Consider the following 13,830-nt stretch of genomic DNA (forward strand, 5'->3'; position numbering starts at 1 on the left):
CCCATTACCCGATCCCATTGGCACCTCATGATGGCACAGGCTGGTGTGCTTCTTCCATGTGCGCTTGTTGCTTCTCTGCTAGATGGGCTCTTGTTTAACTTCACGCCTTTAGGACCTCAGACACTATAGCTTTTGATAGGCGGGCACCATCTCCTTTTTTCACTTTGCTTATGCACCCATTTGTCTTCAGCGATCCTGTTGGGAGGTGAGCATCTCAGAATGCCAGGTTGTTAGAATAAAGTGTTCTTGCATTGAGGGAGGGATTGAGCAGACGCCCAGTCTGTCCACTACCTCAATGTATTACCATATAAATATATGCACATAGACCAATACCTCAATTTTTATTAATTAATATATTTACATACATACAAAAAACACAATTCTGATGCTGTGTATTAAGGGGTGTGCCCTGGGTAGCCTCAGGGGCTGATAGTGCACATTGCAGGTACACCCACACTGGGTCAGATGCCTACCTCCCAGGAAATGTTGTATTTCAAATGGAACCTTGAAGGTAAGCAGAAGCCAAGAAGCCCCCTGCTGATAGGGCAGAATATAGACTGTAGGAAAGGCATTCTAGCCCAATAGAAGGCATGCACAGAAGAGGGAGCCTATTAAAAATCTAAATGAAATTACATGGAGCTAGAGAGGACAATGCCTGGGATGGAAGAGAGGTTGGGGAGGAGAGAGCAAATAGGGAAGGGACGTGTGTGCTAAGAGAAATGTGACCGCCAGGGGAGCAGGTTAAACTTCTCGTAGTAAATTATCTTTACTCTGTTGTTCGATTATAAGTGGACGTTCTTGTTGCTGTTAGTGGTTTCCCAGTGCCACTGAATTTTGGTGGCTTTATGTAAAGTGGAATGATACATTGTCTGAGCCCTCACCAATTCTTGGACATGTTTGAAGTTACTGCTGAAACTACTGCATCCATCCAGTTCATTGAGAATTCCCCTTGTTTTTGCTACTTTACCAAAGAAGATGTCCCTTTCCAGCAACTAGCAAGTCTTACCATCTTCACGTCCATGTCTTATTGTGACTGTACTTCCTTGGTGGCATAGTGATTCTGTGTTTGGTTGCTATTTTCAAGGTCAGCAGTTTGAAACCACCCACCATGGCACCAGAGGAAGACAGGCTTTTGACTCCTTTAAAGGCACAGGGGCAATACTACTCTGACCCATGGGATCACTGAGTTGGCACTGAAACACGGTTTCTAAAAATGCTTCCTTCAAGATGGATTTATTTATTTTTCGGACACTCTACAGTGTATCCAATATTCCTTGCCAACACAATTTAACATGTCAATTCTTTTATTCTTGGTTGTCCAGTGTTGATTTGCCTATAAAGCAATCAAAAAGACCATATGTGACCAAGGTAACAGGTCATTGGTTTCTTGGCTGCTGCTTTCATGACTATTGATGGTTAATCCAAGTAGAAGACAATAATGATAACCATTATTAGATCAAATTGCTCTTTCCCCCAACCCCCTGAAATATTTTGGCTATACAATGAATAAGTAGCTATTCAAATATAAACATTCATAAATTCATCCTGTAGTTGAGTGTGAAAAAATAAGATATAATTGAATAGTTACATATTCTTCTATTGAACTATTAGAATGGGAAAACCCAATGATTTTGTCTTAGATAGAAGGATGTTCAAAAAGACATTCTGTGTGACTTTAATGTGTCAAATATATATACATATATTGGGGGGCTTTCACTGTCATCTACTGCCTTCTGCAAACTGGGTCTTCACAATTTAAGTTCTGATACCATTCCTTCCTCCAGATTTAGTTTATATTATTTACAGTCCTGGGATCACACACGTGGATCTGCTTCTTCCATGTGGACTTAGCTGACAACTCATTTAGATGGCTGCTCATTTGAAGACAACATTTAAAAACTCTAGCCACTATACTAGCCAGCCTCATCTGATTTTTTACCACACTTTGTTATTGCTGCCATATCTTCGGTGATCTCCTCATAAAAGCGAGTACTAAATAGGGCCATGCCATAGAAACAAACTGTTCCTAGATGAGGGCTATAATTAAGTGCAAGCTCAAAATCCATTCATGTATCACTGGTTCACCTTAGAGGCATTGTTGTCACTTTTTTGGAGGGCATTATTAATCATCTCCATGGGGCATAAGGTAATTTTATTGATAGTATCATCAATTTAGCCAATGGTATAAAGTTTTAAACACTGCTGAGAACAGGAAATTTCACATGTATAGGACTTATTTTTAGACCCAGTAGATGGACTGTTGACTTATCCATATTTAAAACCACGGGTGCACATCCAGTGAAGCCTGTAAGAGCCAGCACTCAGTGGGACTGCTTTGTTTTTCCTTATCTCCCAAGGTTTTGTCTTTGATAGAGTATAGCCTTACCACTCTTCCACCCTCTCTATTCATGGAAAATATTGAAGATATCCTTCTTTGGCAGGTTTCCAACTTACAAAGGCTCTGGCCTTTGCAAGTGTTACCGTACACTCCACCTTGGTCCCCCACAGATTATGTAAGCTGGGATGCACAGGTAAAGCAAACCAGTAATTTTCCAATAACCCAAACCACCAATTCAAGCAAACAGACCAACACAGGAGGCGAATATGCCAAATTAACAAGCGAAGGAAATGCTGAAGAACAAGGACAGCCCTTTAAGAACTCAGGTGCGCCTGACCGAGCCCATGGCCTTTCAACCACCTCAAATGCATGTGAAAGTCAGACAGTGAAGAAGGACGGCCAAAGGAGAACGGATGCACTTGAATTATGATTCTGGCAAAGAATAGTGAAAGTACCAGGGACCGCCAAGAGAACAAACATCTGCCATGGAAGAAGGACAGCCAGAATGTTCTTTACAGGCGAGGCTGGCAAGACTCCATCTCAAATACTCTGGACATGTTCTCAGGGGAGACGATCCCTGGAAAAGGACATCATGTTTGGTAAAATAGGAAGGCAGCAAAACAGAGGAAAGCCCTTGACAAGGTGGGTGGACGCTGGCTGTAACCATGGGCTCACGTATACCAACAATCGTTGAGGACGGCACGGGACCAGGCGGTGTTTCCGTCTGCTGTAGGTAGGACCACTATGAATCGGAACCAAATTGATGGTGCCTAACAACAACAACGCAACAAGGTATACAGTGGAACAAGCGTGAATTTGTTTATATCTGACCTCTTTGTGCATGAAGAGGCATTACCCTTTATCTTCCTAGGCAATAGCAGTTAAACGAGATATGCAAAATATCTGTAACTAGAAAAAAATGATAGAAGTAAGAGACTCTGAGTTCTCTAGGATACATAAACTTTTAATAGATTTCTATTAAAATGTGGAATAAAATTAGAAGAAAAAATCTAATTAAATCAAATATGCAGCACAAGAAAAATATGCCAACTATTTACTTGACTACATATTTCACATCTTCAGACAACATTCAGTAACTTTTTAATATTAACTTGAATATATTGCATTTAAATATTTTGATTATTTGTACAGTCTTCCAGCAGCATAATTAATTCCTTCCCATCATCAAAAATCTGTAATTCATTATTATTTCAAGTAAAGCTTTTGCCCTAGCATGACAAGACTATGTTTGAAATTTGAAAAACAAATGCCTCTTATTCATGCTTGTTTTTAAAAGAAAACTTACTGAATAATAAATTTCCAAAAAAAAGCATAGAACACCATTCTTACAATGATAATTGTAAGACGAGGATAGAGTTTATCTTAAACAATATTATTATATATTTTTTCCATAGAACATCTTAAATCTACCCTCTGAGTTTATGATCAAATCTTTGAAAAGGATTTATTTTCAAGAAATGAGAAAGGAATTTACTCTCCAATTGGTAAAACATCATCGGTACCCTTCCCTCCACCATGGAAACAGTTCAAAATCACATGCTAACACTACTCCTTTCATATAATATTCTTAAGAAACAGCATCTGAGAAAAATAATGCCCAGGAGGCTGGTGTGATTATAAATCAGATGGTTGCCCTGATCTCCACGGAGTTCTCCGTGTTCCAGGATTTGAAAGACGGACAATGAAAGCTCCACGGCCTGAGGGGTATCTGATGAATCAAACCATCTCGCTGATGGGAAACCGAGACACTGATAGGCTTTAGAGCAGGCTGCAGAACCAGTATTTGAAACAGGAGGACCATGTTGTAGCTGTGTCTATGGCAACCTAAGACACTTCAGAGGAACGGCGGGTCTATAGCTGGTCCATCACCATAGCCCAGGTTCCAGCTTTCTCTGTGACATGCAGAGCTGATGGGACTTGGAATCTCCATTTAAAGTTGACAGCTCATCTATTCTCCACTGCCAAACCCACAAGAGCAGCGTGAGAAATGATTATTTACAGCGACACCTTCAGACTCGAGAACGCAATCTATGTTGAAAGGACATAAAGTGAATTTCAATAAGTGAGATCAAGGTATGAATATCAAAATGAAATGACAGCTACATTTTTTAAAATTTAAAAATGAAACGACAACTAACGCAGCAATGAAGTTTACAACGTTGGCTAAATGTTTCTGTTGTCATTCCCTACAAAGAGATGTTTATGGGAATAAAAATAAATTATCAAACAATTGGATTTGAAATTAAATGCACATCTGTATACTGATGTGAGACTTGATTTGCATGTCTTTGATTTCTCTTTAGGAGAGAATAAACATGCATAATTTTACTATACCTGTTACTGAATACATCTCTTTGGGAAGTATAAAATAGATCCTTAGTCACTGAAAATAATTTACCAAGTGCCACAAAAGCATTAACGTACTGAAGACCATTCTGTTATTTTACCAAGCAGTGGTATTATCCATATTAGTAGAGAGGAGGTACACTTGCTGGGGAGTGCTTTGGGGGAAGTCCAGGGACAGAGACAACTGCATTGTCCATGAGGCTCCTGAGAATGATGTCCATCCATCATGTAAGCAGCCAGTACATAAAGGACACCCCGACATAGATGACACCCAGCATTATCCAGTTCATTCTTGTGATTGGTGGCCTGCAGTTACCTGTCACGGTGAGGAAGACGCTGGAAGAGAGAGTGCCACTAGAGTTATGGGCCCGAGCCACGTAGAGGCCAGCATCTGCCTCGCATACCTGTGCAATGAACAGTGAGTGCCTTGTCTCCGCATGTAAAACCTGTAAGTGACCATCAGCAGACAATTCCCGGCCCTTCTTGTACCTGCAGCAAAGAGTATTTAGTCAGGTCACTGTTTATTGACATCGTTTCCACGTTCTCATCACCATTGCACATAGGCCCATTGCTTCCGTAATGGAGGGGAAAATCTGTTGCCAGTGAATTGATTCTGACTCATAGGAACCTCAAAGGACAGAGTAGAACTGCCCTAGGGGATTTCCAAGGCGCTGGGCTGCTAATGGCTTTCTACTCCCATAGAGAGTTCCAGTCTTGGAAACTCACAGGGGTAGTTTTACCTTGTCCTATAGGGTTGCGATGAATCAGCATCTATCCACTGGCAGCGAGTTAGGTTGGGGTTTTGAGACGCTTTATGGAAGCTGACTGCCGTGTCTGTCCTCCGCGGAAAGCCGCGGAGTTCAAACCACCAGCCTGCTGGTTCGCACCCAAGCGCTTGAGCACTGATCACCAGGGCTGCTTCCATGACCCTTCTCTTTAGAATGAGTAGGAACTCTGCAGGGACACTGAATCAAATGTAGCTGTTTATCTTTTGAGCAGAGATCGACAACTGGTAGCCAGAGAAATGTCTTGATTGGCTGAGACACAGCTTTTAAAACACTTAATTTTTGGATAGCATTTAACAATTGGAATATTGCTTATAAATATTCAAATGTTCAGTTTCTCTGGCAAAACCAGACCATCTGGCCACCTTGGACCACTGTGCTTCTCTCGTGGCAACAATTACCTAGAGTGGGAGGTGGCACCGTCCCCGCTGGCCTGCTTCGTTCTCCTGCTCTACATAATGGCAGCTTGTGACTCCTTAGATCTGCCTCGGAGTGAAGCCTCGTCTGCCCTGTTGCATTCAAGCCAAAAGATCTTCTTGAGACTACAAATACGCTAGTCTACAAATGTACTGTTTTAGATAGGGCCACTTCTCCATCATTCTCAGTTGAAAGGAGTTCATTTCATTTTTATGAATTAATTTAATTGGAAAATGCCTCTTCATTACTAAAGGCCTCTGAAAAAATTGGATTAGTTCTGTTAAATGATATGTTTCTCAAAGTTTCCTGGAAAAATGAACATGGAGCTGCATCTCTTTCTAAAGCAACTACAGTAATTGTTTCTTCTGTATGGCCTAGATTCACGTTTACTTATTGAGGCCATAGTTTTCCATGTAAGAAGTAACAACAAACCCAAGCCAGGAGCTGGCCCCTCACCCAAGCAATCATTTGCTTTGGATTGAGTATCCTAAAAAGGCCCTAGCTTCTCACTTGTTGATCGAGCAAAGCTATTTGTGAGTCTAGTGGAGAAGCAATCTTTTTCTCCATGTGGTAATAATCTTAGTTCGTCAACATATACTAGACCAAAGTGTCAATTGTGTGGACAAAATAAGGAAAGTCTCAGACAATATTTTTCTTTGAGGTGAACTGATATTTAATGATGAATTCAGTACCTTCCGTATTCGTTAATATGAAATTTCAGATTTGTAAAACACACGCAAGTGTTAAAAAAATAAAACAAAACTCACAAAATCAAACAAAAAACGTGAGTGGCTATGCTATCATGACAAGTGTAGTTTCCTGGAACCATCTGAGAAATCTCAGTTTCCTCATATGCACCGTGGTTAGAGGCTCACCACAACATCATGGGTGGGCACATAAATCACAACGTTAAGCTCCTATCGGTGGAAAATCATGATTAATTTTAAACTTCTATTTGTTCATAAGCACAAGCATGTTCTCACACATCTATCTCTATGCCCTCAAATAAACCTAGTGAAGAATGAAAATATTCCTTATTATTTTTAGTTTTGTCAACATTAAAAGTTAAGACTGATTCTATTGTTAACTGCATCTGATGATTCAGAACCTCTCTTCTGCTGTTTACGTTTCCTAAAAACAAGTAGCTTTAAAAACAGTCTCCAGAGTGAAAGTCATGTTGTTCACAGGTCAGTTATGATAGCACCGTTCAAAGTGAGCTTATTGCCTGCCAACTATCAAAGGTTTTCTTCCACCCTTCACAGTGAAAGAACTTACATTTAAAGAAGAAGAAGGAATCATACTCCAACAATCAAATATTACAAAGGTGGGAAAAAATGAAATGAATGAATGACAGAAAATGGAAAACCTTAAATTCGATGTTTTTTTTCCATTGAATACGGGATGTTAAACTAAGAAAATGTCCTGGGTTTGTAGAAATTGACAACAGGAAAGGTTTCCATTGCCCCATCTTTAGAAATGCAGAGTGTTGAACTGGGAGGATGGGGTTGGGAAGCTCAATGCACTTACAGTGCCTTCGAAGGTTGTTAAATTATTATTGTATCTGGTGGATTGTTTCCTTAAGCACATTAGCCATGCTGGTTCTAAAATGAGACTGGGAGTTGAGGTGAGATGGAATCATGCAGAATCCCAGTGTAGTAGAGCATTAATCAGCCACCCCGAAATCTTAACGTTAGTGCACACAGATTTCCTCGTGATTCAATGAATCTGTTCTATGACTTGTCATTATAGGCTACCCACCATGTCAGTGTAGGCTCTGGAAATCCTGTTACTTCAACTTCCAAAGTCACTGGAGAACCTTCCATGACAGTGACATTAGACAGGAGCCTGGAGAACTTGGGTGCCTGGCCAGCTAGGCTGACCACTCTGTTCTTGGCGGATATACTTTTAACCTCTTCTCCGGGAACCACTGGCCTCTGATAGCCCCTGTTGGTGTCTGATTGAAACCCGAGGCTGGAGGAGGTGTCAGGGGAAGCATGCAGCCTGGCTTGGGTTTTAGGGGCCTGACTATCAGCATGCATTTTCTCCTGTGCTCCTAGCAAGCTTCCCCGAGGCGGCGGGTGCTGCCGTAAAGCAATCTCATGCATGTCATTCAGCATGCCAGCTGGATGGTTAGCACGGATTCTGCTGGAGACAGTGCTCCTTTCCAGAATTCCCCAGGATGTTAATGGGGTCTCCGCTTTGAGATGGGGGCCAGGTCTCTCAAAATGACTCGAAAACATTTCAGTCTTAGCGTGGCACTGGTCCGCAAAAGCCACAGGGGGTGGGAGAACAGATTCCTGGGCTTCCCGTGGGCTGCTGCTCTTCGTCTGCATCCTGAAGCTGCTCAGGGGAAGGCCCAGGGAGGAGGTGCTGGGTGGCTCCTCCACCTCCATGTCAGACGGTGCCAGGAGGGACTCGGGGCTTCCTGGGAGTGGAGGCAGAGAGATGTCATCCGGTGAGACGCACTCATCGTCCTCTGCTGAGAGCATGTCTTCAGGCAGGTGCAGGCCCCGCGGCGCGCCCTTTCCTTGGGCAGAGGTCTGCAGCGGCAGGCCCTGCGGAGGCTGAGCCTCTCCGGCTCCGTCAGTGGCCACAATGTCTGCCACGTGTGTCTGGCCCTTCAAAAGAAAAACACCAAAGCTGCAAGTAAGTCCTGCTTTCCCCTTTTTGAGGTCGCAGTTGGGGTGCCCCTTAGTTTCAGATAGAGAACTTGAGAAGCCTATAGCTTTCAGCAGGATTGCAGAACTGGAAACCTGTCTATCTAACCTGGGTACCGGTCGTCCATGACTAACTGACCTTAACTCTGTGAGTGAACTGTGAGATAGGCCCTATAGCACAGAAGAGTGACTTAGTTCTCATCCGTAAAGATCAGACTGGGTCAATGTCTTTCAAACTGACCTGAAGAGCCCTTCAACCAGAAAAAAAAATCTGCTTTGATCGGCTTATATTTATCTCACTGTAAACACAGAGTTCTGAATGCCAAACACGTCCTTGTCAGACAACCCTCCCAGAAGAACCCCTCTAGTCTTTCTAAAAAGCCATTCCCAATGGCTGGTTCTATTTTCTTCAGACTCCTTAATTCTATTTTTACATTGAAAAAATATTTATTGAATACCTACTGAAGTAAGCATTCAAGATACAATGGTGACTAAAAATGGATAGTCTTTCCCCTATAAAATGATAGGTTAATGGGGGAGGTAGCATAATTAATCACCTACATATTATGGCTTTTCCCAAGACAGCAAACTGAGATTCAGTGGAAGAACATCTGCCACTTACTTTTGTGCCCCATATGGCATGTGATCATGCCAAGAGCCACGGAAAGTAGTGGGCCTTTTCCCGGTTATCCTGTCCTGGTCAACATGGAACCATTTCAAGAGATAGCATGAGCACGAACCAATGGTGTTGAAGAAAGAGGTCTAAGTGCACTGAAGGCATTAGCAAAAAAGTAACACTGGAGGATTTGATAGCACTGATTGAAATGGCTCAACAAGCTGATAAAACATGGAGACACTTGGTCTATGCTAGGAAATGTGGAAGACAGCTACCTGGCCAACTGACTGCAAGAGATCCAGATTTAGATCCATTCCAAAGAAAGGTGACCCAACAGAATACAGAAATTAGCCAACAAGCTTATTAATATCACACACAAGGAAAATTTTGCTGATGATCCTTCAACAATGGCTGCAGCGGGGCATTAACAGGGTGCTGCAAGAAATTCAGAAGAGGCCGTGAAACAAGGATAACTTTGCTGACATCCGATGACTCTAGAATGATTTTTACTTGTGTTTTAGTGACTATGCAAAGGAATTTGACTGCGTGGGCCATAACAAACTATGGATTTGCCTCGAGAAGAATGGGAATTCCAGAACACTTCGTTGTGCTCAGATGGAACCTGTACATGCATCAGAAGCAGTTATTAGACCAGAACAAGGGAATCCTGCCTGGTGGAAATGAGGAAAGTTGGGTTGGGGGTCAGGGTTTATCTTCTCGCCACTTTTATTCAGTCTCTAGGCTGAGCAAATAATCTGAGAAAGTGGACTCGATGAAGAAGAGCAGGGCACCAGGAACTGAGGAAGGCTTGTAACTGCCTGTCACGTGCAGACGACACAACCTAGCTTCTTGCTAAAAGCGAGGGAGACTCGAATCACTTGCTGGTAAAGCTCAAGGATTGCAGCCTTCAGTGTGGATTGCAACTCAATGTCAAGAAAACCAAAATCAGCACAACTGGGCCAGTAAGTAACACAATAAATGAAGGAAAGATTGAAGTTGTCAAGGATTTGATCTTGCTTGGCTCCACAATCATTGTGCATGGAAGCTGCAGTCACGAAATCGGATGACACATGGCACTGGTACATTGGAAACATGCCATTTTTAAAGTGCTGAGGTGCAATGATGTTGCTTTGAAGATGAAGGTGCACCTGACCCAAGCCCTGGAACTTTCAACGGCCTTCTGCACATAAGAACTTTGGACACCGAATAAGGAAGCGTGAAGAAGAATCAATGCACTTGCATTATGGTGCTGGTGTAGAATACTGAAAGGAGCATGGAATGCCCGAAGTACAAGCAAATCTGTCTCGGGGGAAATACATCCAACAAGGCTCCTTGGAAGCGAGGATGGTACGTTGGACGTGTTATCAGGAGAGGCCAGTCTCTGGAAAAGGGCCACTTGTTTGGTGAAGCGGAAGGGCAGTAAAAAAGAGGAAGATTCTCCCGCGAAAGGACTGATAGAGCGCTACAGTGGATTCACCGCAAACCTAAGGACCAGTGTGAGGATGGGGCAGGAGCTGCAGGGTTTCCTTCTGGTGAGCATGGGGTTGGTTGCTTTGAATGGGAATCAAACAAGAACCACACATCTTCTTCCACACGGGTCAGAACAGCCTCTGCATTAATAAGGGAAGGAGCCCTACTGATGCAGCTAACTGAAGGTTGGTGCTTCCACCCCACGAGCCACTCTCTGGGAGAAAGAGAAGGCTCTCCGTGTCCCAAGACTTCGTCTTCAGAAGCTGGGCAGGCCCGTTCTACTCTGCCCTGTAGGTCCCTATGACTCAGAATCGGCTTGATGGCACCGGGCTTACCCTCCACTGGCTTTTGTCCTGTCGGTAACTCATGCACACAAAAAAGTTATGTCTTTTAAAAAAAATCATTTTATCGGGGGCTCTTAGAGCTCTTAAAACATTCCACACATCAATTGTATCAAGCATGTTTGACCACATGTTGCCATCAACATTTCCAAAACATTTTCTACTTGAGCCCTTAGTATCAGCTCCTCTTTTCGCCCCCCTCCCTTCCCTCCCTTCCCACCCTTGTGAATCCTTGATCAATTCTTATTTTGTATCTTACACTGTCCCTTGTCTCCCTTCACCCACATTTCTGTTATTCGTCCCCTTTGGGGGGCAGGGCTATATATCCTACCTTGTGATGGGTTCCCCCTCCCTCCCTCTTCCCGCTCCCTGACCATCCCTCTACCCTCATGTTATCGCTACTCCCAATACTGTCCCTCAGGGGTTTATCTGCCCTGAATTCCATGTGTCGAGAGCTCTTATCTGTGCCAATGTTTGCTCTCTGGTCTAGGCAGATTTGTAAGGTAGACCTGGGTCATAGTAACGGGGGCAGGAAGCATTCAGGAACTAGAGGAATGATTTGTGTTTCCTCAGTGCTATACTGCACTTTCGTTGAATCATCCCTTCCTTATAAGCCTTCTGTGTTGGGATATCCAAGATCCAAAGCAAACAACGGTATTGATGAGAATAAGAGGGTTTGGAGTGGAGACAAAAAGCCCATCTGTAGACAATCGAAAGTTTTGTCTTACATTGATTTTGTTTTATATATATATATATATATTTTTTTTCCATCCAAAATTCATGCTCCTGACATATCAGGGGTTTTTAAGTAAATAAATGTATTTTTAGGTTGAAGGGTGGAAGCCAAACCCAAACAATATTCCTTTTCCTGTCCTACAGAGGTGATTTTTCCTCAGCTAAAGTTGACCTTGCACTGCCACAGAGGCAATTCTGCTCACATCGGCTACCTGGGACAGAGGAGAACTGCCCCTGTGGGTTTTCCAGACTGCAGCGCTTTACAGGAGCAGGAAACCTCAGCTTCCTCTGTGCCGTGGCTGGTGGTACCAAACTGCCACTTTGTGGTTAGCAGCCCAACATACAACCCACTGCATCATCAGGGCTCCCTAAAGTTAAACTAACTTCAAGAAAATTCTTTCTGTCAACCGTTTAGGCATTTAAATTTGGGATCCCCAAACCAGAAGTTCTTGAAAGCCCCTCTCATTTAAAATAGACAGACAGACAAAAAGCTAAATAAACATATGTCCCATAGCACACAGCCTTCCTTCCCTTGGTGGTCTCTGCACAGTTTAGCTCTGCCTCTGTATGTCTCTTCCTGAAAGTAGAATCTTTATTTATCCTTCTCCTCTGAGGCACTTGGCTCCATCTTTCTGCCTAGAGTCGAAGAACCTACATCATTTCTAGCAGCTTCTGTTTGCACACGTTGTTTGCAAGGGTGCTTGTTTTCTTTGAAAAGAATTGATTCTTTTATTCTTTCCTTGTTCTTTAATTAGCAAAGCCCTGTCTGTCTGTACTTTCCACAGGTGGACTTGACTCAGCCTCATGGAATGAAAGAATATGGCCAACCATTCTGCCATCTAACAGCTCTTGAATGGTTGGGAGAATCCATTCCACATCCTTTGAGGCTCTTTTTACTCAATACTCTCAAGGCCTTCAGCTTTGATTCCTGAGATGGTTGTCCTCTAGAATCGACCATCTCTTGGGAGTGCTCCCCCTGCTGGGCCATGGGCTCCTTCACAGGAGAGCAGGGGGTGGGCATTTACTGATGTGAAGGCTGTCCAGGGGAACTCTAGGATGACTAAGCAGGCAGCCTTTGCCTCTGCAGAGAAGAAGGAAGAGTTAAAGGTGTCTGCTAATTTACAACCAGCTCAGCAGAGAACGCTGAATCAAAGGCCAGACCCTCTCCCTGTGCCTCACTAGAAATAGATTTACCGAAAACGGAGAGCTTTGCCGAAGTGACTGACCATCACAATTCACTCTCTCTAAGGCAGTGGTTCTCAACCTGTGGGTCACGACCCCTTTGGGGGTCAAACGACCCTTTCACAGGGGTTACCCGATTCATAACAGTAGCAAAATGACAGTGATAAAGTAGCAACGAAAATCATTTTATGGTTGGGGGTCACCACAGCATGAGGAGCTGTATGCAAGGGTCACGGGTCACGGCATTAGGAAGGTTGAGAACCACTGCTCTAAGGTCATATCTCTGGCTGGCCTTCCACCCAACGGGCGCATTCAGGTCGGCCCTTGTACATGGAAAGGCCCTGCTGGGCACCCGGGGTTGCTGTGGTTGTCTGTGTGCTGTCCAGGCAGTTCCCAGCGACCTCTTGGGTGACTGGTGTCATGGACGGAAACGCGGCCTGGTCCTCCACCCTGCTCAGAATACTCACAGGCAACCACAGGGCTCCTGCAGAATGTCTGTAACTCCATGGACAAATATAACTAAACCAGAGCTGAAGTTTTGGCAAACCTGCGAATGAAGTCCATAAACCTCATCCTCCCATGCGGCTTTTCTTGGCTACTCATTCCTGACTCGTGTCTTACTTTTAGCTGGTGCCAAGCGCAGGGAGGGAACCGCCCCCCTCTACAATTCCTAAAATGGAAAAATACTATTCACAGAAACTAACACTACCAGATGCTTTCTACAGAATCCTAAGAGAGTAGCCGCTTTCTCAAATCTGCCCTGGAAGCGCCTTGTGAATACAGCTTCCCTCAGCAAGTCGATTTGTTTCCAGAATAAATTTACTTCCCACCTAAAAGCAGTCTGTGGAATCATTCATGTCTTTGATCTCAAAGACATATTTTGTTAAAGTGATTGTATTGATTCTTTTTTATTCGTTTCAAT

At 43.4% G+C, this 13,830-nt stretch overlaps 1 protein-coding gene across 6 annotated transcripts in view; it reads right to left on the reverse strand.

Annotated features, from left to right (window-relative positions):
• Positions 1-3,281: 3,281 nt before the first annotated feature.
• The window catches only part of CCDC141 (coiled-coil domain containing 141), a 252,786-nt gene continuing 242,237 nt past the window's right edge, over positions 3,282-13,830 (reverse strand). For 5 of the 6 annotated variants that reach the window (XM_045295115.1, XM_045295113.1, XM_045295114.1 and 2 more), the window contains 2 exons: positions 7,666-8,525; positions 3,282-5,194 (listed from right to left, as the gene is read on the reverse strand). In XM_045295115.1, the coding sequence (XP_045151050.1) occupies positions 4,930-5,194; positions 7,666-8,525 (1,125 nt within the window). In that variant the 3' untranslated portion in view covers positions 3,282-4,929. Of the gene's footprint in view, positions 5,195-6,556; positions 8,526-13,830 lie in introns of those variants that run through there. The other variant, XM_045295116.1, reaches the window with a different exon arrangement.

This window comes from Echinops telfairi, unplaced genomic scaffold, assembly GCF_000313985.2.
Source record: "Echinops telfairi isolate 266 unplaced genomic scaffold, ASM31398v2 ScPeMD7_3;HRSCAF=10, whole genome shotgun sequence".
Lineage (NCBI taxonomy): Eukaryota > Metazoa > Chordata > Mammalia > Afrosoricida > Tenrecidae > Echinops > Echinops telfairi.